General features: G+C 42.6%; 1 protein-coding gene across 4 annotated transcripts in view; it reads right to left on the reverse strand.

Moving 5' to 3' along the window:
- Positions 1-2,990: 2,990 nt before the first annotated feature.
- The window catches only part of nrip1b (nuclear receptor interacting protein 1b), a 108,997-nt gene continuing 89,470 nt past the window's right edge, over positions 2,991-22,517 (reverse strand). For all 4 annotated transcript variants that reach the window (XM_062048402.1, XM_062048404.1, XM_062048403.1 and 1 more), the window contains exon 2: positions 2,991-8,530. In XM_062048402.1, the coding sequence (XP_061904386.1) occupies positions 4,709-8,233 (3,525 nt within the window). In that variant the 5' untranslated portion in view covers positions 8,234-8,530 and the 3' untranslated portion in view covers positions 2,991-4,708. The remainder of the gene's footprint in view (positions 8,531-22,517) is intronic.

Raw genomic sequence — 22,517 nt, forward strand, 5'->3', positions numbered from 1 at the left:
TGTTCATTGGTCTCGTGTCCCCTTGTCTTCCAGCAACATTCCTCCGTTGCCGCGTTACAAGCTGTGTCTCGTCTCCCCGTGCTCCCCTCTGGTTCCCTGGCTGCCCCTCTTGGATCTTGACCTCCCGCCTGGACACGGACTTTGACGCCTACCTTGCCCCCTCTTGGACTTCCGAAACTCGCTCAAGACTTCCGGTAACACACTACAGATACTCGCTACACCCATACACCTTTTGGATTAGTCACACTCTATTGTTAAATAATAAATATAGAGCTAAACGACGTCCCTGCTGTCTGTGCCGTCTTCTTCCCCTGTACACGTAACAAATATATTATAAAGAGAACAGATTGTGACCCTGTATTGCAAATAAAATGTAAAAACAATGACAGCAAACCAAATAAAACATTTTTTATACTCAATATCGCATCGATACCTGAGGGTAAATTTTCTATATTTTTTGGCTGATGCCAATTTCAGTAGACCTTTCGGAGCGGGTTATAACAGCAGACATCAATACTAAAAAAACCCCACAAAATCTATTTTGAATGTGATGTACTTGTTTTTGTCATGATCCGTGGTCCGGATCATGTTTTGTTTAGTTATATTCTGTTAGTTTTGGACTTCCTTAGTTGTTTTTGTGCACTTCAGGGGTTTGTTTTGGTTACCATGGGGACGAATTGGTTTCACCTGCCTCTGATTAGTGTTCGGCACGTTCACCTGCTGTTAAACACTAATCAGAGAGCTATTTATTCACGTTGCCCGCCACACACTGTCTGGCCTCCTTGTTTGCGGTAAGCAAGTGTTATGTTGGTTTTGTTTCATGTCCTAGTTCTGTGCTAAGTGTTAGCCTTAGCTTCCCGTGCATTCGGCACGCTTTTCTTTTGCTTGTTTTCTGTTTGGCTATGATTTATGTAAATAAATCATCTCTTACCTTCACGTTTTTGTCCGGAGTGTCCGTGTTGCACTGGAGGAACGATCCCGCACAAATATGCGACCCCCACGTGACATAAGGAGGCCAGCTAACAGTTCCTTCGCCACAGACTTTGACGAGATGGGGACGCGTCAGCGAGGATGGAAGTCGCTTCGCTACCGGGACGCGCCGCTCCCTCAGACTCCTCCTCCGGCACACAACACGCCTCAAGCAGCCCACTCTTCGCCGCCATTGTTTGGTAATCCCATCACACATTTCGCTAAGCAATTCACCGATTGGGCTGTCAGTCAGCTGGAGACCTGCGCGGATGACGTCACCCCGCCCACTGTGAATGACGTCAGAGACGAAGAATTTTTAAAAAATTCTTCTAACTCTTTCTGTGAGCTGCCTCCAAAGGACTTCATTCCTAAAATAAAACATTATCAGGACATTCTGTTGAAATTTAGATGTCAGCCACAGTCTCCTTCTGAGTGCCAAGCTCCGCCCCCTAGGACTCTAGCCCCACCCACGTCATTGACCTTTTCCTCTCGTCCTCCTACACGACCTCAGGTGGGGGATGGGAAAATACATTTTGGACAATTTAGAGGGGGGGATGTTGCCCCCCTCCTGACCTCCCGCCACCCGCCCTTAAAGACATTTCCAGACCACAAGGAGCGCGTCTGGTATCCGCCCCTTGAGGGGGGGCTGGGGCCGGGAGCTGTGCTGGTGGGGTGGCTCAGCTGCGCCCAACCAGGCAGCAACCTCCATCCCGTCCGCCACCACCAGCCTTTGGCATGCCAGGCCGCAACCCCCAGCTAGACCACCTCCGCCATGCTCATGGCTAACCTCTGCCCGGGTGGGCCTGCAAACGCCACCATCTTTTCCGGTGGGCCTGCAGACGCCACCATCTTGTCCGGTGGGCCTGCAGATGCCACCATCTTGTCTGGTGGGCCTGCAGACGCCACCATCTTGTCCGGTGGGCCTGCAGACGCCACCATCTTGTCCGGTGGGCCTGCAGACGCCACCATCTCCAGTACCTGTTCCTGCACCCCGGCAGGCACCTGTTCCTGCACCCCGGCGGGCACCTGTTCCTGCACCCCGGCTGGCACCTGTGCCTGCACCCCGGCTGGCACCTGTGCCTGCACCCCGGCTGGCACCAGTGCCTGCACCACACCAGACGCCTGCACCTGCTCCTCGCCAGACGCCTGCACCTGCTCCTCGCCAGACGCCTGCACCTGCTCCTCGCCAGACGCCTGCACCTGCTCCTCGCCAGACGCCTGCAACTGTTCCTCACCAGACGCCTGCAACTGCTCCTCGCCAGAGCCCTGCACCTGCTCCTCGCCAGAGCCCTGCACCTGCTCCTCGCCAGAGCCCTGCACCTGCTCCTCGCCAGGCGCCTGTACTGGCGTCCAAGTCTGCAATGAAGGCGCCGACGCGCCCACCTCCCCGTCGACCATGGATGTGGCCGCTCCCTGGTCGTCCGCCTCGCCAAGTGCGCCCACCTCCCCGTCGGCCACAAATGTGGCCATTCCCTGGTCGCCCGCCTCGCCTGCTGCAGCGGCGTTCCACTCGCCGCCGCCACTTGACTTTGCCTCGGTGGATTCGGGGACACTTGGCCTGGCGACCCACCTCCAAGTCCTCCCTCCGCCCGCCCGTGACTTTTGACCCTGCTAGTGTTTTGTTCTTGTTTTTTTGGACATCTAGAATCTGTCCTTAAGGGGGAGGCTCTGTCATGATCCGTGGTCCGGATCATGTTTTGTTTAGTTATATTCTGTTAGTTTTGGACTTCCTTAGTTGTTTTTGTGCAGTTCAGGGGTTTGTTTTGGTTACCATGGGGACGAATTGGTTTCACCTGCCTCTGATTAGTGTTCGGCACGTTCACCTGCTGTTAAACACTAATCAGAGCTATTTATTCACGTTGCCCGCCACACACTGTCTGGCCTCCTTGTTTGCGGTAAGCAAATGTTATGTTGGTTTTGTTTCATGTCCTAGTTCTGTGCTAAGTGTTAGCCTTAGCTTCCCGTGCATTCGGCACGCTTTTCTTTTGCTTGTTTTCTGTTTGGCTGTGATTTATGTTAATTAAACCATCTCTTACCTTCACGTTTTTGTCCGGAGTGTCCGTGTTGCACTGGAGGAACGATCCCGCACAAATATGCGACTCCCACGTGACAGTTTTGAGTAGAATAATACTGTTCTCATTTTGAACACACAACACATCATTTGGAATAAATATATCGTAGAAGAAGAAGAAGACATTCTACTAGGTCATGCATTTTACAACTTTATTTCAGATATCAGTGCAAATGAACACCAAAAAATGAAAACATATAAAATGAAATTATGCTTCAGGTTTTCTTCACATGAAAAACACCTCCCCCGCCCCCCCCAAAAAAACAACACAAAAACAAACAAAACAACCAAACATATTTTTTAAATATTTGCCGCTACAAATTCTTGGATGCACAATGCAGATCTATGATTGTACGTCAATTTCCCCACTCGAGCCCTTTCACAGAGCTTTGTTAACCAGTAACAAAACAAATATTCAACGCACGTTTATATTCTTCACACATTTTCATCAACTGCTTCAACAGTCTTTATTTTAGTCTTACTTCAGGACCATTCAGATTCTCAACGAACCCATCGGTGCGGTCAAAAAGAAAGACGCTATTTTTTTTTTAAGACTTAACAACCCCCCACCCGCCATCACCACCAGTAGGGATACAAAGGTAGTTCCCATGCGTCTGCATGCAACAGGCAGAAGTGAGGAGTCAGACATTAGTACACAACACAGTGCAGGATAGATTATCGTTTACCACAGAGACACATGCAAACAACAAACCATCCAAACAAAACAAAAGAAATATCATACTCTGCTTTTTATGTACAAGAGTACACATATAATTCCTATTTACATATCGGGGCATTAAAAACTAGGGTCATATCTTTGCTTAAACATTACAAAATAGTCATCTTTCATACTGAAAGTACTATTTACACATTTAACCATTGTGAAAATGTATTCATCATACGCGGATGTAGTAAAAGATCACAATACTCGTTGGATAAAAGCAGCAAGTGAAAGTTTTGAGATGGAAAAAAAACACAAAAATGAGTACAATCCATGTTTTTCAGAACAAAGATGTACCCGTAGTCTTTTCTTCATTACCATGCACTTCCATTTTTTTTCTACCAATAAAGAGACAAAACGTTTCCAGGAACGACAACAGTTAAGAAATAGTGGGCAAATAAAAATAAAATCACTCAATACTGACATTTTTACCACATGCCATAGAATTATTGTGTTAAGGACAAAGAGGGCCAATGTGCTTGATATTTAGTTCTCCAATAGACTTTTGTTGTTTAACAAGTTTCTAAACCCCACCAGCAAATGTGCACCTCAATTTTACACCTTGAAGCTTCAACCAGGTAGGGTGTTTCCAAAGCTGTAGATCCTGCTGACTAGAACTTGACTCAAAACTGTTGGCGAACGTGTCCTGATGGTGAAAATAAATACTATAAACCGAATGCTAGCATTTCTGCAGTCGTCTTTTGAAATGTTCTAGTTGAATGTTGCTATGGTTGAAGTTTTATATATTTAATCATGAAATCAGAAGTTGCAGTTGAAGACTTAGTTAAAAAAAAAATGAAGTTATACAGGACATGCTTTTCAATCTGAAGCCTTGTCTGATTCTGATGTGTCAGTTTTTTGTGCATTTTAGTGACTTCAGTTGGACGTTGAGCAAAGACACACCTGCTCAAGTCAAAAGTGTGCATTCTAACGATGTTTGTCTGCGACTACTCGTGACTCAATCTCTGGTTCTCCTGACTGTGCTTGTCACGGTTGTCCGTTGGTGACTGCGGTGTGGAGCTCAAACTTTGTTCATAGGCATGCATGTCACCAAGCGGCTCGTCTTTAACCGTGACCGCAGCCTGAGTTCCTTCCGCCTGGTCCTTTGCCTCCTTCCTTAGCTGCAAGCTGCCTTTCTGCAGCATGTAATAAAGGATGGGGTTGGAACGTGACAGCCGAGGAGAGTCCGGGTTTGAGTCGCAGCCCTCGTCGTTGTCTTGACTACTCCAGCGGACAGGACTCTCTGGCTCCTGTTTGACGAGAAGAGGCGGGTCCCTTTTGTGTGTCACCTGCCAAGGTGCTCGGTGATGACCCCGGGGGCTGTCACCGGCATGAGGGGCAGACAGTGTTCTGACATTACTTGGAAGCCCTGAGTTGAGCGAACCGTGGGGGTGCCAGCTAGGCAGGTGAAGGAAGTTGTGGTCCGGTGCAGGTTGACTAAGGAAGCTGCCGTTACCTCGACCATTGGCATGCAGGATGGAAGGTCCCCCACGGTGCTCCTGGGACAACTCCTTCAGGCAGTTGTCAGAGAGCAGCAGCTGTTTGAGCACATTGAATCCCCGACTCTCTCGGGGAGAGGTGTCTCTTGGTGGACTCCTGGTAGGAAGCTCCTCTTCTTTTAGAAACTTCTGCTTGTCAGGGTCTTCCTGTGCACCAGAAGAGGCAAACGTGTTTGTGTTTCCCCTTTCGAGGGCTCTTGGAGGGCTGGTATTGTTCAAACTGTCAGTCTGATTAGAGCATAGGCGTCTCTTTTTAGGGCTGGGGCTTGGATACTCTCTCTTTTCCTCTCTCACCTGTCTGGGTTGCGACTCTGTCTGCATAACAGCACTGCTGTAGTACGTAGCAGTCTGTTGTTTAAGCAACTGGCTAAGTAGACCGTATTTTTCGATAACTTCCGCCGGTCGATGTTTTGCTTTAAAGTCTGACTGATCATTAGACGGGGGAGTTTGTTTCTGTCTCTTTCTGTTAATTAATAGCTCCGACACAGCCGAGGACGGACCCACTTCCTCCATGGGCTCTGTTTTCACCCTTATGTTAACACCAGGCAAGTCAGAGCTGTCACATGTGTTTGAGACGCTAGGGCTGCTGCCATTTCTTCTCCCTTCTAACGCCGCACTACTGCCAATCTTGACCGGCCTGTCCTTGCGGCGAGCTGAAGCAGTATTTGAGCCAGCCCCTAAAAGGAGCTGCAGCACAGTGCGCCTCTCCAAAAGGTTCTCTATTTGTGAGGAAGGAGGAAACGTCTCGTTCCGGTTCAAAGGCGTGCCGCTTCCTGCGGGTCCATCAGAAAGTGGCACAGAAGTGGGTCTGTTGACTGGAGCATTGGGTCTTTCTAGCGAGGCTAAAGGCCTGCTGCTATCAAGCTCCTGGCCCAACCCTTGGCTAGATGGGATTGGTGGGGAGGATGAAGCGATCCCAGACTGAGCCAGATTTTGTAACAGTTTACTGGCACTGAAGGCTGGCTCTTTACCCTTCTCAGCAGGGAAGGTTTTAGACTTGCACAAATCCAAAGGGCTTGACTGTACCTGAGGAGGAGGGTACGGAGATAACGTACCACTTGGAATATGACTGAGAGAGTACGGTGCCTGGGCCGGGCCTACAGGCTTATTTACTGGGCTTTTTGTCCTGGACTCCTCCCAGGGCACAATTCCTTTAGGTTGACTTTGAGACATGGTGGCCATACTTATATTGAGCGGAAATTCCTTATCTATGGTTTTATCACCGAGATCGTTATTCCTGCGCTCAAGAAGAAGCTGCATTAATGTGACCTTGGACTTGGATTTCAGGTCTGCGTCAATTTCATGTTCTTTGTTTGTTTCTGATGGGTTGGGCTGCCACTTTTTTATCAAAGATTCTGTTAGTTTTTCCAAGGAGGAAGTAGAGACAGATGAGGAGGAAGAAAATGGATTGGAGGCAGACGAGACAACAGTGGGCAGTGGTGAAAAGACCATGTTGGTTGGTGGAGCATGAGAAGAATGACAAGAGGAGGACATTTTTGTGGTAAAGGAAGAAAAGGAGGAACAAGAGGTGGAAGGATTTTGCCCTGCGTCTTGTTTTTTGGGCCGGTTTCTCATGGAGAGGTCAATGGGAGAGCAGCTGGAGTAAGAACTCTCTGCGTCGCTGCTGTCCTTGGTCAGAGTCTTCTCGTGAGTGGAACATTCACTATCTGATGTAACGGAGGAGGAACCGCTTGCCGGCAGAACACCGTAGCTGTCCTCCAGGTGTCCATTTTTTGTTAGCTGTTTCTGGTTGTTGTGATTGTTGAGGAGCAGCAACAGCAAACTGCTGCATGTTTGGGGCGGGCGAGTTGGTCTTGAGTCAAAGCCTCGCTTTTCCCTTGGGGGTTGGTTGTGAACTTGGCTCATAGCTCGTAGGGCAGTGGGCGGCGAGCTTTGAGTGCGCTCACAGAGCAAAGGGGGGCTCTGGGGACTGGACATGACTGTCCGAGGGAGTGTTGTTGTTAGCGTGTTGGTGGTTGTCATTACATTTTGGGTTGTTGAAGAGCTTAGTGTCTCTGAGGTTCCTGACAGAGTCCCCCCAGACATTTTCTCGACGCCATGTTGCTGGTTTGCCATTGCCGCCAGTCTCTCGCTGGCAGATCTTCCTGAGAGCTGAGCTTTGAGCGCATGCTCTCGTGAGTACTGCTGGAGATGAGCTTCACTGGACAACAGGAGGGCAAGCTGACTGCAGGCAACACTGGGCTTGGGCGAAGGGGCGGGGCTGGAACGTATTTTCACCATGTTGGCGACAGCCTTCAAGCGCTCTGCACAGGACACCGACTCAGAAGCTGTAGTTGCAGAGGGGGGTGTGGCGCTGTGTGCTGCCCGGGGTGATTCTGGTGGCCTGTCATGACTGTTTCCACGACGACTGTAAGGGGTTTTGCTGTGATTTTGAAGTTTGCTCGTTCTTATTAAGCCCTTCAAGCGGCTTGAAGCTGTCCCATACACAGGGAGCGGCTCTTTGTCTGCGGGGGGTGCACTGGATGGAGAAGAGCACTCGCTCGGTGGCTTGTTAGCGTGCTGAGACATTGCCACGTTCTGAAGCCGTGAGCTAAACGACTGAAGCAGGGAAGCCAAAAGAGTACTCTCCCCACCATGAGGAGAACCCTCTCGTGAACCATTTTGCAGGCCTCCCACTTGGCCATTGAGCTCTACTGGAGGTGAACTCAAACGCTGGTTCCCTGGATCATTCCAGGACCCTGAGCGCAGGAGGCGGGCTTTCTTCAAGTGCTGTGAAGCACCTATGGCTGGTCCATTGGTTCCAGCCCTGGGAGCTGTTGGGTTAAATGTAGGTAGTTGAAAGGGTGCCCCTGCCTTGTCACCCTGATCTTGATTGCTATGAGCTGCCTCAGACCTCCTGCTCGCCGTGGCCCCAGGCCCGGCCACCACTGGATGCATCAGTAAACCTTCCAGGTAAGTTAAAACAGCTGAATCCTTGTGTGTTTCAGGGCCAGGCTCCTCCCCATGAGTCATGTTCAATACTAGGATCGCCTCGTATGGTTCAGTAGTGCTACACAAAAACAAAAATCCACTAGGTCATCTGGTTGACAGCGGCGTACACTTCCTCAATACCAAAAAGTGTGGTGGACACAGTCAAGGCCGAGGTGAAAACCCAACCATGGTTGGAGGAAATCCAGGTAACGTAATCCTTTAAACATTGTGAATGTGTCAGTCAGAGGGTTATCCTTTTAAAGATGTGAACAAATTCCATCACTATGGATATGCTTCGTCGGTGGCCAATCACAGCTTTGCACTTCTTCCATGGGGGACCTATAGGAAGGGGAGGGGGGATTGGGGGGAGAAAGAGAAACGAGCATACTGTTAGGAGCAGGGATTTACATCACATTCATTTCAGCACCTTGTCTGCCATTGCTGTTACTTAGCAACATTTCACATTGACTGCACACTTGTCTCTCTTTTTGCAGTCGCCAAACACACGACACATGGACACAAAGCCTGATTGGATCCAAATTGAAAATTCAAGCCCACTCCCCTAAAACATTCAGGTCTTTAGACTGAGCAATTTATTTCATGAAAGAAGGGCCTAGTAGTGAGAGCTGTGAATATTTTTTTATGCAGCTTGTCATTCCAATGGATTATCCCCCTCAGCACCCGCTGCTCCCCATGCACTTGAGTATCATCTCACACGATGCAATCCTCAGTCTGCACAACGCTGGAAGCATCCACCTGCCTAATGTCAAAGACACACACGAAAGTAGTATGAAAATATATACTATGTACTAGGGTTGTACGGTATACTGTTACTAGTAAAGTACAGTTTCCCTTTTTTAAAATTGTTTTAAAGGGCATGATAGCGTGCCGTCGTCACTTCGTGACATTGCTGGTTTTACGAGGAGAGGTGCATGTTCGGCAGCGCACAATCACGGAAACTTACAAGCAGACACAGTGCGTTGACAGAAAAGGGAGAACAGACGCATTTTGTCTTAAAAACAAACGACAAAGGTGAAGCTATAACACTGAAACACCGCTCTACAAGAGGTGCTTTAAAACACGGCTAACTAGCTAGAGGCTAACGTCCATCCGCAGTCGGCAGTATTTTAGCTACTTCTAAATCACTAATCCTTGCCTCCATGGCGACAAATAAAGTAAGTCTTTTACAAGTATCATCCCTGCAGGACGAGGAATAGCTAAACATGCTTCACGACACACCGTAGGGAGCACACAATAGCTCACCGCTAACAGAAGCTAGCGCTTCTCAATGTAAACAAATGGCTGGATCTACACCTGACATCCACTGTAATGATATCAAGTACAAGAGCGTATCTAGTCAATACTACAATGATTACATCTATATTTTTTTATTGTCGCAAATTATATTTTCCTTTTTAAAAAAAAAAATATTATGTTTATAAACACAGGAAATATGTCCCTGGACACATGAGGACTTTGAATATGACCAATGTATGATCTTTGGTAACAGATTGATACCTAAATTTGTGGTATCATCCAAAACGAATGTAAAGTACCAAAAAACAGAATAATAAGAGATTATTACGTTTAGACAGAAGTGTAGATAGAACATGTTAAATGTTCGAACAGTAAATGACCAAGTAGATTAATAATACATTTTTACAGCTTGTCCTCATAATTTTGACCAAATATTTGAATGTAAAATGACACAATATGTTACTGCACATGTCAGCAGGCAAATTAGGCGCCTTTGTTTGCTTACTTACTACTAAAAGAGAAGTTGTCTAATATGTTCACTATTTTATTCAAGGCCAACATTGTTCTTCGATTGCAATAAGAAACAAGACTTTTTGTTAGAATAAAGGCAATAATGCCATTTTGTGTGGTCCCCTTTCCTTAGAAAAGTATCGAAATAAGGGTTAAGGGGGAGGAGTATATTATAGCTAGAATTCACTGAAATTAAAGTATTTATATATATATATATATATATATATATTTATATATATATATATATATATATATATATATATATATATATATATATATATATATATATATATATATATATATATATATATATATATATATATACACACACACACATTATTCATTACTGTTTACTGTACTATATACATATATACAGGTATGTACTATATATATATATAGTAATGAAAACACAGTTGTTTTAACTGTACTGTACTTGCTGCTTACCTAAAAAAAAAAAAAACACTTTCACTAGAGATGTCCGATAATATCGGGCTGCCGATATTATCGGCCGATAAATGCTTAAAAATGTAACATCGGAAATTATCGGTATCGGTTTGGAAATTATCGGTATCGGTTTCAAAAAGTTACATGTATGACTTTTTTAAATGCCGCTGTACATAGTCCGTGCGTAGTGGTACATATAGAGAAGTACAGAGCGCCAATAAACCTTAAAGGCACTGGTCACACTGAGGGTGGCCTAATAAACAACTTTAACACTGTTACAAATATGCGCCACACTGTGAACCCACACCAAACAAGAATGACAATCACATTTCGGGAGAACATCCGCACCGTAACACAACATAAACACAAATACCCAGATCACCTTGCAGCACTAACTCTTCCGGGACGCTACAATTTACACCCCCCGCTAATCCCCCCCCAACCCCCCACCACCACCTAAACCACGCCCTCCCAACCCTGCCCACCTCAACTTCCTCATGCTCTCTCAGAGGAGAGCATGTCCCAAATTCCAAGCTGCTGTTTTGAGGCATGTTAAAAAAAATAATGCACTTTGTGACTTTAGTAATAAATATGGCAGTGCCATGTTGGCATTTTTTTCCATAACTTGAGTTGATTTATTTTGGAAAACCTTGTTACATTGTTTAATGCATCCAGCGGGGCATCACAACAAAATTAGACATAATAATGTCTTAATTCCACGACTGTATATATCGGTATCGGTTGATATCGGAATCGGTAATTAAGAGTTGGACAATATCGGAATATCTGATATCGGCAAAAAAGCCATTATCGGACATCTCTAACTTTCACTATTTGAGTAGCTTTTGTTCTGCCATTTGAGTACTGGCGAGCGATCTCTGAATCCAGGAACATATCCTTCATATCCGAAAGGGATAAGCGGTAGAAAATGGATGGATGGATGGATCTCTGCTTTCACTTTTACTATCATATTTGTACATATCCTATTTGCTGATGTTGCTCTGTTGTTATTGTCTCTCTGTCTTATCCCCCTCTTGTACCTGCAATTTCCCCTTCTGTCTTCCTTTTTTTCCTCTTTCTATCCCCTCTGCGCCAAAAATGTATATAAATCCATTTAATAAAGTCAAATACAAGTAAGTCAACAAGAGAAGTATCCCACACTTCTCTTTTGCGAAGTAAATCTGTACAGCAAATATGGGCTTCTACATCAACAATATGATTTGCCTGACTAGCTGGACAGGAAAAAAAAATTAACAAAAATAAAGAAATGTTTAGTGGATAATTTTGGGCGAGTTTGAAGGTTGGTGGCATTTTAAGGATCAGGTGCGCTGTCAGTAAACCAGTGGCACTGGAGATGAGCACTTTGCCAGTTACCATGGCGGTGTCCGCGGCGCTGCCCTGGGAGACCTTCAGCCCTGTCAGCATGGTTCCCATGGATACGCCTCTGACAGACATGGCCACCTCCCATAAAGGTTAATTAATACGGAGTTTCCGCCTCGGCTCAGCAGCGGTGTGTGTCCTTCCCCCATGCAGTCGTCACCTTTAGTGGACTAACATAGTGGGTCACACAACGGGACTAAGTGCAGTCACCAGTCGAAATAGCTAACGGAGAACCAGTAAGGGCCAAAGACAACAAGACGTGAACTTTTAATCAGGTTCAAATCCTCCCCTGTAGCTAAAGGTCGTCATGACCGTAAAGGTCAAGAAGGTTGTCCTTTTAATCCCACCTTGAAAATGAGCTGGGATTACAACCTGGATTTAAATTGATCAGTACTTAATTAAATGTGAGTAGCACAGAAGAAACAATCTTCTTAGTTATTTTTACAACTCTTAAAAAAGGTAACATTTGGTTAAAGAACAATGTATCAATTAGGACGGCACGATTATGGTCAAAAGAATAATAATTAAGATTATTGTTTGTCAATACTGATATCACGATTATACGTTGTTAGGTAAAAGAGGTTTGGGGGGAGGGTGAATTTTTAAAGTTTAATAATTTGTAACTAAACAGTCTAATAAAAAGGTTAAATACACATAGTATATTTGTGTTTTTGTTTATTATTAGTATCAACGTGCCAGCTTTTTCTCATTTCATGACTCCAACTCTATTTTTCCATTTGTTATGCTTTTTTTCCGTGCCATGAAAGAGACAGCCATGTTTAAATAATAATATGATATCAGTATTCATTTTAGACTGTATATGTAATATGTAAATATTACATATATGTTATAGTTTATATTGCTACTATGGTACATTTTTTGTGTACTTTATACCTGCATTATCCTTTCCAGCCTTACCCTTTCCATCCTTTGTAACCGAGCTACTGTGTGGAACAATTTCCCTTGTGGCTCAATAAAGTTTGTCTAAATCTAAATCTATAAGTTTAATGGATGGTCTATGGATTATCAATTGGACACTCCCGCCTGACCTAATCATATATTCGATCATTTGTATTGTGAAACATGTATAATAAATGCCAAAATACAAAAATATTGTTGTTTAGTCCAACGACTGAAAGAGTCCTTAAATGCACAATTATATTTCCGCTCTCCCTGGATTCATACGCATATTTCAGCCGTTAGTCTGCTAGCGCTCCCTCAAGGAGACAAGCAGAGCAGCGTGTTGTACAAACGTCCCAGGGCGTAAGAATGAGTTTAACATTGGGGGGACATATACTGTATTGTAACTGGACAGACCCATTCACAGTTTGAACAGAAATGTCATAAATTAATTATACACTACATTACATTCACAAAATACTATATAACAAACTGTTTTTTTAAAGTAATAACTTTCTGAGAGTAAAAAAACCCCCCCAATAATAATGTAAAAAAAAGGTGTTTTTTTTCAACATCAATTTAAAACACATGCAGTTCAGCCAATGTAGATTAAGTTTAATAAACAACTTTTTTCTTCTATGACAACAATGTGAAACAGTTTGGCCAACAAAAATAGACAGGAGTGAGAGCTTACACATCCAATACACAAGCTTTGTGCATTACTGACAACTGAGGGTGTTGACCCTTTACAGCCTGCTGAAAGTTCAATTCAATGAGGTGACAAAACATTTCAGCTCGTGTTGATGTTATTGGGAACACTGACACAGTAAGCAGTTAAATAATAGATGAGAGACCGTCCCAGAAAAAAACTAAACAGCAAGACGTTATAAACATGTTGTGGCAACGTTTTCTTATACATTTTACATATTGTCTGTTTTCTGTCCTCTCCTCCTTTAAGGTGGACATCACTTTTTTGGGATTTTGCTTATTGTTCACAATTCACCATTATGAAAGACAAGAAAACAAGGATTATTTTTTGGATTCTAACTTGTAAAAAAAACGTTGACCTGATGTTGGAATACCTTTTTCCATCATTCTAATGATGGGGCGGCATGGCGTAGTGGGTAGAGCAACCGTGCCAGAAACCTGAGGGTTGCAGGTTCGCTCCCCGCCTCTTACCATCCAAAAATCGTTGCCGTTGTGTCTTTGGGCGGGACACTTCACCCTTTTCCCCCGGTGCCACTCACACCGGTGAATTGAATGATAGTTGGTGGTCGGAGGGGCCGTTGGCGCAAATTGCAGCCACGCTTCCGTCAGTCTACCCCAGGGCAGCTGTGGCTATGAAAGTAGCTTACCACCACCAGGTGTGAATGAATGATGGGTTCTACATGTAAAGCGACTTTGGGTACTTAGAAAAGCGCTATATAAATCCCAGGTATTATTATTAATGAAATGCCCAGTTACACAGTTAAGGTGTTTTAGGCCTAGAAATCTATGTATCATTTATTTTTTTATTTAAAACCAACACACACACACACACCCCAATCTTCCATCCATCCATTTTCTACCGCTTATTCCCTTTTGGGGTCGCGGGGGGCGCCGGAGCCTATCTCAGCTACAATCAGGCGGAAGGCGGGGTACACCCTGGACAAGTCGCCACCTCATCACAGGGCCAACACAGATAGACAGACAACATTCACACCCCCAATCTTTTTATCTTTTTTTAAAATCTACTGTTTATTTTTTTAGTGAAACAATAAAAGTTTTGTTTTTATTACACTGAAGATGGAAAATATTTTGTACAAATCCATGTGACGCATCAAGTTTACCTGGAAGCAGTTTTATGTGGATTTAGGCCTGCAGGTAAACAAACTGTACTATGATTTAAGTTGAAGATATCCAGCATCTATTCTTTGTTTTCTGCCTTAACCACAAAAACCTTGAAGTTGTAGAAAATGTCAGTTGAAATTGATTGAAATGAAGCTGTATGGATCATATCTAAGCAGGATATTATCTGTGTTGGCCCTGCGATCAGATGGGAGGACTTGTCCAGGGTGCACCTTGCCTTTCGCCCGAACGCAGCCGGGATAAGCTCCAGCCCCCCTGCCACCCCGAAAGGGACATGCGGTAGAAAATGGATGGATGGATAAATACGGGATTATAGCCAATAACAGTACCGCCTTTTGACCGAAAGAGGTCAGAGTCGATAAAAAACTTGGTGAACTCTGTGTTTCAAATAGATTTTCTAAGAATTAAGTCGAGAAAACAAAATAATTTTCTTTGTGAAAAATTCTAAGTTTTGGTAAAAAAAAATACATAAATAAAAATCAATAATATAAAACAAGTGACATTTTTTTTTACCAAAGTCTGGAAAAAACAAAACATTATTTTGTCTGAAAATAGCTGCACGTTTTGTGAGGAAAAACTTTAAAAAACTCAAAACATCTGTTTAAAAAAATGTAAAACATTTCTGAAAAAAAAATAAATAAAATCATGCGATTTTTTGTGAAAATAATGTATATTTTTTTGCCGAATTAAAAAAATAAAGAAAATTGTTTGAAAAAAACATGTTTTGGGAAAAAAAAAATGTTTCTGAGAAAATAAAAATCAGAAAAAAAAAAAAAATTGTAAATAAACCGCACATTTTTTACTTAATATTTTGTTTTAATCCCAAACATTTCTGAAAAAAAAAGACAAAAAAAAGTTTTTTTTTTAGTTAAAATAACATTTTTAATATACATTTTTATTTATTTATCGGTATTCTTTCCCCCTAGTCCTCACATGTAGAAACGTTTATTTTCCATTCATGTAAAGTAATTTATATACTAAAATCCACGCCTTGTTTAAAACAGAGGAAATGTTCTTCATCTCTTTCCTGGAAGTTAGCATTAGGAATTCTTGCTACATTTGTTTATATTTCCGTCTAAAAACATCAAAAGCTGGACGACGTGAGACCCTTGGACACACTGCACTATAACTGCTACATCCAGTCCTTCTCAAAGTGTATAAATAACTCTTCAAAAAAAATGTGGACCTTGGGGAAAGACATGTAGAGACAGAAAGAATCAGGGAGCCTGCAAGAAAATTAAAGCAAGAGTCAGAAAAAAAAAGCTCTTTAGTGACAAGGCTCAGTTAACAAATAAATGACCTTTAATATAGAAGAGCTGTCCTCTATAGGAGTGCCGGAAGCATATTTACTCCTTTCCTCTGTCACACTGCGTGATGTGTGTATTACTGTTACATTATCTCTCTCGGGTAGAACGTTGACAATGACCTTACACATCTGTTAACATGTCCGCCATCTCCTTCCCCGCACCAACATGCTGCTCTCTGGTTTCAGTAGTGATTAGCCTTTTTTTTTTTGACAATCTTAGCCAACTTTTAAGTATTTTTTTCAGGTTCATGTTAAAGGACGAGCAGACTCTTCATCTAATTTTTGGATGTCTATCTTCTCTTCTACATATAAACAAACTCAGTAGGTATTAGGTTATCAAAATATGCCAAGGCTTCAGTTTCCGGTGACATTCCTGCACCATACACTATGTTTTTGTTATTCTGATCTCAAGGTCTGAGTTTCTCAAGGACCTTCATCGAGTCTTTCAAGTCAGGGTCACTTATGTCAGCACGGCTTTTTGCATTTGATACAACAGCTGCTGTTCATACAAAGCATTAATGGCCATTAATACAAAGTGACAATGCAGGGTGTCCTTGTGTGTGTGTGAGACACCAGCTTGGCAGATGTGTACTTTCACTGTTTAAGGGGCCGGGGGATGTCAAGGTCAAATTTGTTTAAAAAAAGGAGCGGCGATCCTTTAGCAGTTTCCTATCACGACATTTGCAGGACCTCGCTGCCGCACAGACAACCGGCGAGCTCACTTACACACGCAGCAGTTGAGGACACGACCGCTGTTTGTAAATTCAATACGGCGCCACCTGATAAATCCTGCTAAACATAAACTGCTTGACCAAAAGCAATTCTTACAAGACCCCTTAAGCAGGGCTGTACGCTTAGCCTTTTCACTGGGAGCACCGGTGCTACGAAATGAACAAAATTTAGTAGCACAGAAAAAAAAAAATTGTAGCAATTTGAAGTGTCCTAAATAACACAATTGTATTACTACACTCAAAAACGGGCACAGTAACACATGTGCACATACCATAAGCTCTAATGCAACCCTCATTTAAACCTCCCTGTCCCACAGCTTTTATAGTCAAGTCAAGTGCACTGAGCTACACATGTCAGTCACATAAAATGAGTGACATCACATCACATTAAATGCCTACTGAAATGAAATGTTCTTATTTAAACGGGGATAGCAGGTCCATTCTATGTGTCATACTTGATCACTTCGCGATATTGCCATATTTTTGCTGAAAGGATTTAGTAGAGAACATCGACGATTAAGTTTGCAACTTTTGGTCGCTGATAAAAAAGCCTTGCCTGTACCGGAAGTAGTGTGACGTCACAGGTTGTGGAGCGCCTCACATCTGCACATTGTTTACAATTATGGCCAGCAGCAGCGAGAGCGATTCGGACCGAGAAAGCGACGATTACCCCATTAATTTGAGCGAAGATGATAGATTCGTGGATGAGGAAAGTGAGAGTGAAGGATTAGAGGGCAGTGGAAGCGATTCAGATAGGGAAGATGCTGTGAGAGGCGGGTGGGGCCTGATATTCAGCTGGGAATGACTAAAACAGTAAATAAACACAAGACATATATATACTCTATTAGCAACCAGGCTTATATTTAATATGCCACAAATTAATCCGCATAACAAACACCTCCCCCCTCCCGTCCATATAACCCACCAATACAACTCAAACACCCGCACAACACACTCAATCCCACAGCCCAAAGTACCGTTCACCTCCGTAAAGTTCATACAGCACATATATTTCCCCAAAGTTACGTACGTGACATGCACATAGCAGCACGCACGTACGGGCAAGCGATCAAATGTTTGGAAGCCAAAGCTGCGTACTCACGGTAGCGCGTCTGCTATCCAACTCAAAGTCCTCCTGGTTGTGTTGCTGTAGCCAGCCGCTAATACACCGATACCACCTACAGCTTTCTTCTTTGCTGTCTTCATTGTTCATTAAACAAATTGCAAAAGATTCACCAACACAGATGTCCAGAATACTGTGGGATTTTGCGATGAAAACAGACGACTGAATAGCTGGCCACAATGCTGTCCCAATATGTCCGCACAATCCGTGACGTCACGCACAAACGTCATCATACCGAGACGTTTTCAGCAGAATATTTTGCGGGAAATTTAAAATTGCACTTTACTAATCTAACCCGGCCGTATTGGCATGTGTTGCAATGTTAAGATTTCATCATTGATATATAAACTATCAGACTGTTTGGTCGGTAGTAGTGGGTTTCAGTAGGTCTTTAATGATCATAATGCTATTCATACACATGCCAGATAACCAGGGATGTTGATAGGTTTTCAATGTAGTGAGTACCCAGGACCCACAGGTGGTGATTTTAGGATAATTCAGTGAATTACATTTATATTGCGCTTTTCTCTAGTGACTCAAAGCGCTTTTACATAGTGAAACCCAATATCTAAGTTACATTTAAACCAGTGTGGGTGGCACTGGGAGAAGGTGGGTAAAGTGTCTTGCCCAAGGACACAACGGCAGTGACTAGGATGGCGGAAGCGGGGATCGAACCTGGAACCCTCGAGTTGCTGGCACTGCCACTCTACAAACCGAGCTATACCGCCCCAAAGGGGATGTTTGCAACCTTTACGCAGATGCATAGGGAGCGCTAACTTTCCAAATGATTTTAAGCATTATATCCTGACCACTTACGGATTTTAACACGTAATGACGTAACTACTATTGGTAAGCTAGCCAGTGGTGTTCTTGTTATCATTTTTGTTTGAAAAATCTAACAGAGGAAGTTGCAAACAGCTGTGCCCTTTAAAAAAATATGTATGTCCTTCTAGTTTTCATATTCTTCTTTCCATCCATTTTCTACTGCTTGTCCTTTTTTGGGGACGGCGGGGGTACTGGAGCCTATCCCAGCTGCAATTGGGGCAGGAAGGCAGGGTACACCCTGGACAAGATCAGTTCAGTTCAGTTTCAGTTTATTTGGAACATGCATACGATACAATGTAATACATCACATATTTCCAGTTGTTTCATTACAGCACGTCCGAAAAGGAGTAGGAAGAAGCAGAGCTGATTTAATATTACCCCTTTTCATACCATAGCAATTTTACCCAATTTCCTTGTTCTCTGTAACAGAACAGTGAACAAATAAATTATAAATAAATAATATACCATAGTAAGCAAACAAATATTAAATGCATAAATAATCTTTGTCTCAATAAAAAAAAGAAGAAAAAAAAGGGTTCAAGAGAATCATCATAATTCTTGTTCTGTGTTCTTTGAATAGAATAGAATAATTTCGCCACACCTCGTGTGTGTGTGACAATCATTGGTACTTTAACTTTTTAACTTTGTGAACACTTGTAGTTTGAACACTCTCTTAAAGGCCTACTGAAACCCACTACTACCGACCACGCAGTCTGATAGTTTATATATCAATGATGAAATCTTAACATTATAACACATGCCAATACGGCCGGGTTAACTTATAAAGTGACATTTTAAATTTGCCGCTAAACTTCCGGTTCGAAACGCCTCTGCGGATGACGTATGCGCGTGACGTAGCCCGGCGAACACGGGTATGCCTTCCACATTGAAGCCGATAGGAAAAAGCTCTGTTTTCATTTCATAATTCCACAGTATTCTGGACATCTGTGTTCGTGAATCTGTTTCAATCATGTTCATTGCATTATGGAGAAGGAAGCCAAGCAAGCAAAGAAGAAAGTTGTCGGTGCGAAATGGACGTATTTTTCGAACGTAGTCAGCCACAACAGTACACAGCCGGCGCTTCTTTGTTTACATTCCCGAAAGATGCAGTCAAGATGGAAGAACTCGGATAACAGAGACTCTAACCAGGAGGACTTTTGATTTGGATACACAGACGCCTGTAGAGAACTGGGACAACACAGACTCTTACCAGGATTACTTTGATTTGGATGACAAAGACGCAGACGTGCTACTGTGAGTATGCAGCTTTGGCTTTTTTTTGCGTATGTACGTAACTTTTTTAAAATATATAAGCTTTATGAACCTTGGGTTAGGTGAACGGTCTTTTGGGCTGAGTGATTGTGTGTGTTGATCATGTGTTTGAATTGTATTGGCGTGTTCTATGGAGCTAGGAGCTAGCAGAGGAGCTAGGAGCTAGCATAACACGTACCGTACCGTAAGTGCGCGTCACGTACGTAACTTTTTAAAAATATATAAGCTTTATGAACCTTGGGTTAGGTGAACGGTCTTTTGGGCTGAGTGATTGTGTGTGTTGATCAGGTGTTTGAATTGTATTGGCGTGTTCTATGGAGCTAGGAGCTAGCAGAGGAGCTAGGAGCTAGCATAACAAACACGCAGGTGTTATTATGCAGGATTAATTTGTGGCATATTAAATATAAGCCTGGTTGTGTTGTGGCTAATAGAGTATATATATGTCTTGTGTTTATTTACTGTTGTAGTCATTCCCAGCTGAATATCAGGTACCGTGAGTATGCAGCCTTGGCTGCTAAACATTCGATAACTTGACCGTATGTGCGCGTCACGTACGTAACTTTTTAAAAATATATAAGCTTTATGAACCTTGGGTTAGGTAAACTGTCTTTTGGGCTGAGTGATTGTGTGTGTTGATCAGGTGTTTGAATTGTATTGGCGTGTTCTATGGAGCTAGGAGCTAGCAGAGGAGCTAGGAGCTAGCATAACAAACACGCAGGTGTTTTTATGCAGGATTAATTTGTGGCATATTAAATATAAGCCTGGTTGTGTTGTGGCTAATAGAGTATATATATGTCTTGTGTTTATTTACTGTTGTAGTCATTCCCAGCTGAATATCAGGTCACCCTCGGCTCTCACAGCATCTTCCCTATCTGAATAGCTTCAACTCCCCACTAGTCCTTCACTTGCACTTTACTCATCCACAAATCTTTCATCCTCGCTCAAATTAATGGGGAAATTGTCGCTTTCTCGGTCCGAATCTCTCTCACTTCATGCGGCCATCATTGTAAACAATAGGGAACTTTGCGTATATGTTCAACTGACTACGTCACGCTACTTCCGGTAGGTGCAAGCCTTTTTTTTATCAGATACCAAAAGTTGCAATCTTTATCGTCGTTGTTCTATACTAAATCCTTTCAGCAAAAATATGGCAATATCGCGAAATGATCAAGTATGACACATAGAATAGATCTGCTATCCCCGTTTAAATAAAAAAAATTCATTTCAGTAGGCCTTTAAACTGAATCATATTGGTGCTTTGTTTGATGTATTTGGTTAATCCATTCCATAATTTAATTCCACATACAGATATGCTAAATGTTTTAAGTGTTGTACGAGCATACACGTTTTAAAATGATATTTTCCTCTAAGGTTATATTTCTTCTCTTTTGTTGAGAAGAGTTGTTGTACATTCTTGGGTAGCAAGGGGAGTTTGCTTTATACATAATTTCAGCGGTTGGCAAATGCACCAAATCGTTGAATAAGTCACCACCTTATTTTTCTAAAACATGTTGTACTGAATTAATTTGCTGGTGGTGTGATATGATATGGTTATTATAATAAAAAGATGGATTGATTGATGTTGAAAATGTCATGTGTATTTAAACAAAACAATCACAATTCAAAACTATCACAATGGCATGGCATACAAGATTCTAATAACATAAATAACCTCAGTAAATTAATAACCTCAGTAAATTATTAAAGTTCAAATGAAAACGAGTATCAACAAATATCAATGGAAATGCCGATTTGAACACAAACGTGTCTGTTTTGTTAAAAGCAGTGCAAATAGATAGATAGTACTTGTTGCAGTATATACAATTATCATCTGAAAAGTGCAGACATTGCATGCGATCATGAGCCACAGCTGGAGAAATGTACTTAAGTTTGTACAGGCGATGTTGAGGTACTACTCGCTAGTCTGATCATTAGTAGAGGAAGCAGAAAATATAACTGCAGTAGTTTGCTAAACAGCAATAGCTTTGATCTTTTCTTCAGTGGCATTTTTGCATTCTCCTTTCCCTGCATACTATCTCGTCATAAGCGGCATGTATGCGCAAACGCCGTCTTAGTGAAACAAAACAGCGACTGACATTCAAAGTCTTGTAACATTCTAAGGAATGAAGGCAAGGACAGATTCCCAGTATGATGTTTTTTTATTTCACAAAAATGCAGCGTTCCACTCCATGAAGTTCAAGCTTTGTGTCTTTTATTTTCAGAGTAACTCTCGAATAATCTTTAAAGGGGAACTGCACTTTTTTGGAAATGTGTGTATCGTTCATAATCATTATGAGAGACAAGATTTTTAAAGAAAAAAGCTTGCGTGATGCGGCTAATAGGAGTCACCGTTGTGGTCTTCAAAGCCCTCTAAAAAAAACTTCAAAACCCTCCATCAACATTTTATATACATGCTGCAAGTATATATATAATGTAGAAACAGACACAATCATAACAATATGTAATATTTACAATGTTAAACATATTTTGGTATTTTCAAGCAACCCCGGGATTCTTACCTCGACACATTTATTCCAGTTTCCATACCAGCGCAATTCCGACTTCCGGCAACAAATGTGTGTTCGTACTTCCGCAAACAAACGCGAGTGTATTCTAATCATGGCAGACTTGGTAACAGACAATTGATGACTATTTTTGGACAAACGAGCATTCACAACCTTATCTTTTTGAAGCTGACTATACAGAGGATGAACTGCTGGTTATAGAAGT

This window comes from Entelurus aequoreus, linkage group LG05, assembly GCF_033978785.1.
Source record: "Entelurus aequoreus isolate RoL-2023_Sb linkage group LG05, RoL_Eaeq_v1.1, whole genome shotgun sequence".
Taxonomy (NCBI): Eukaryota; Metazoa; Chordata; class Actinopteri; order Syngnathiformes; family Syngnathidae; genus Entelurus; species Entelurus aequoreus.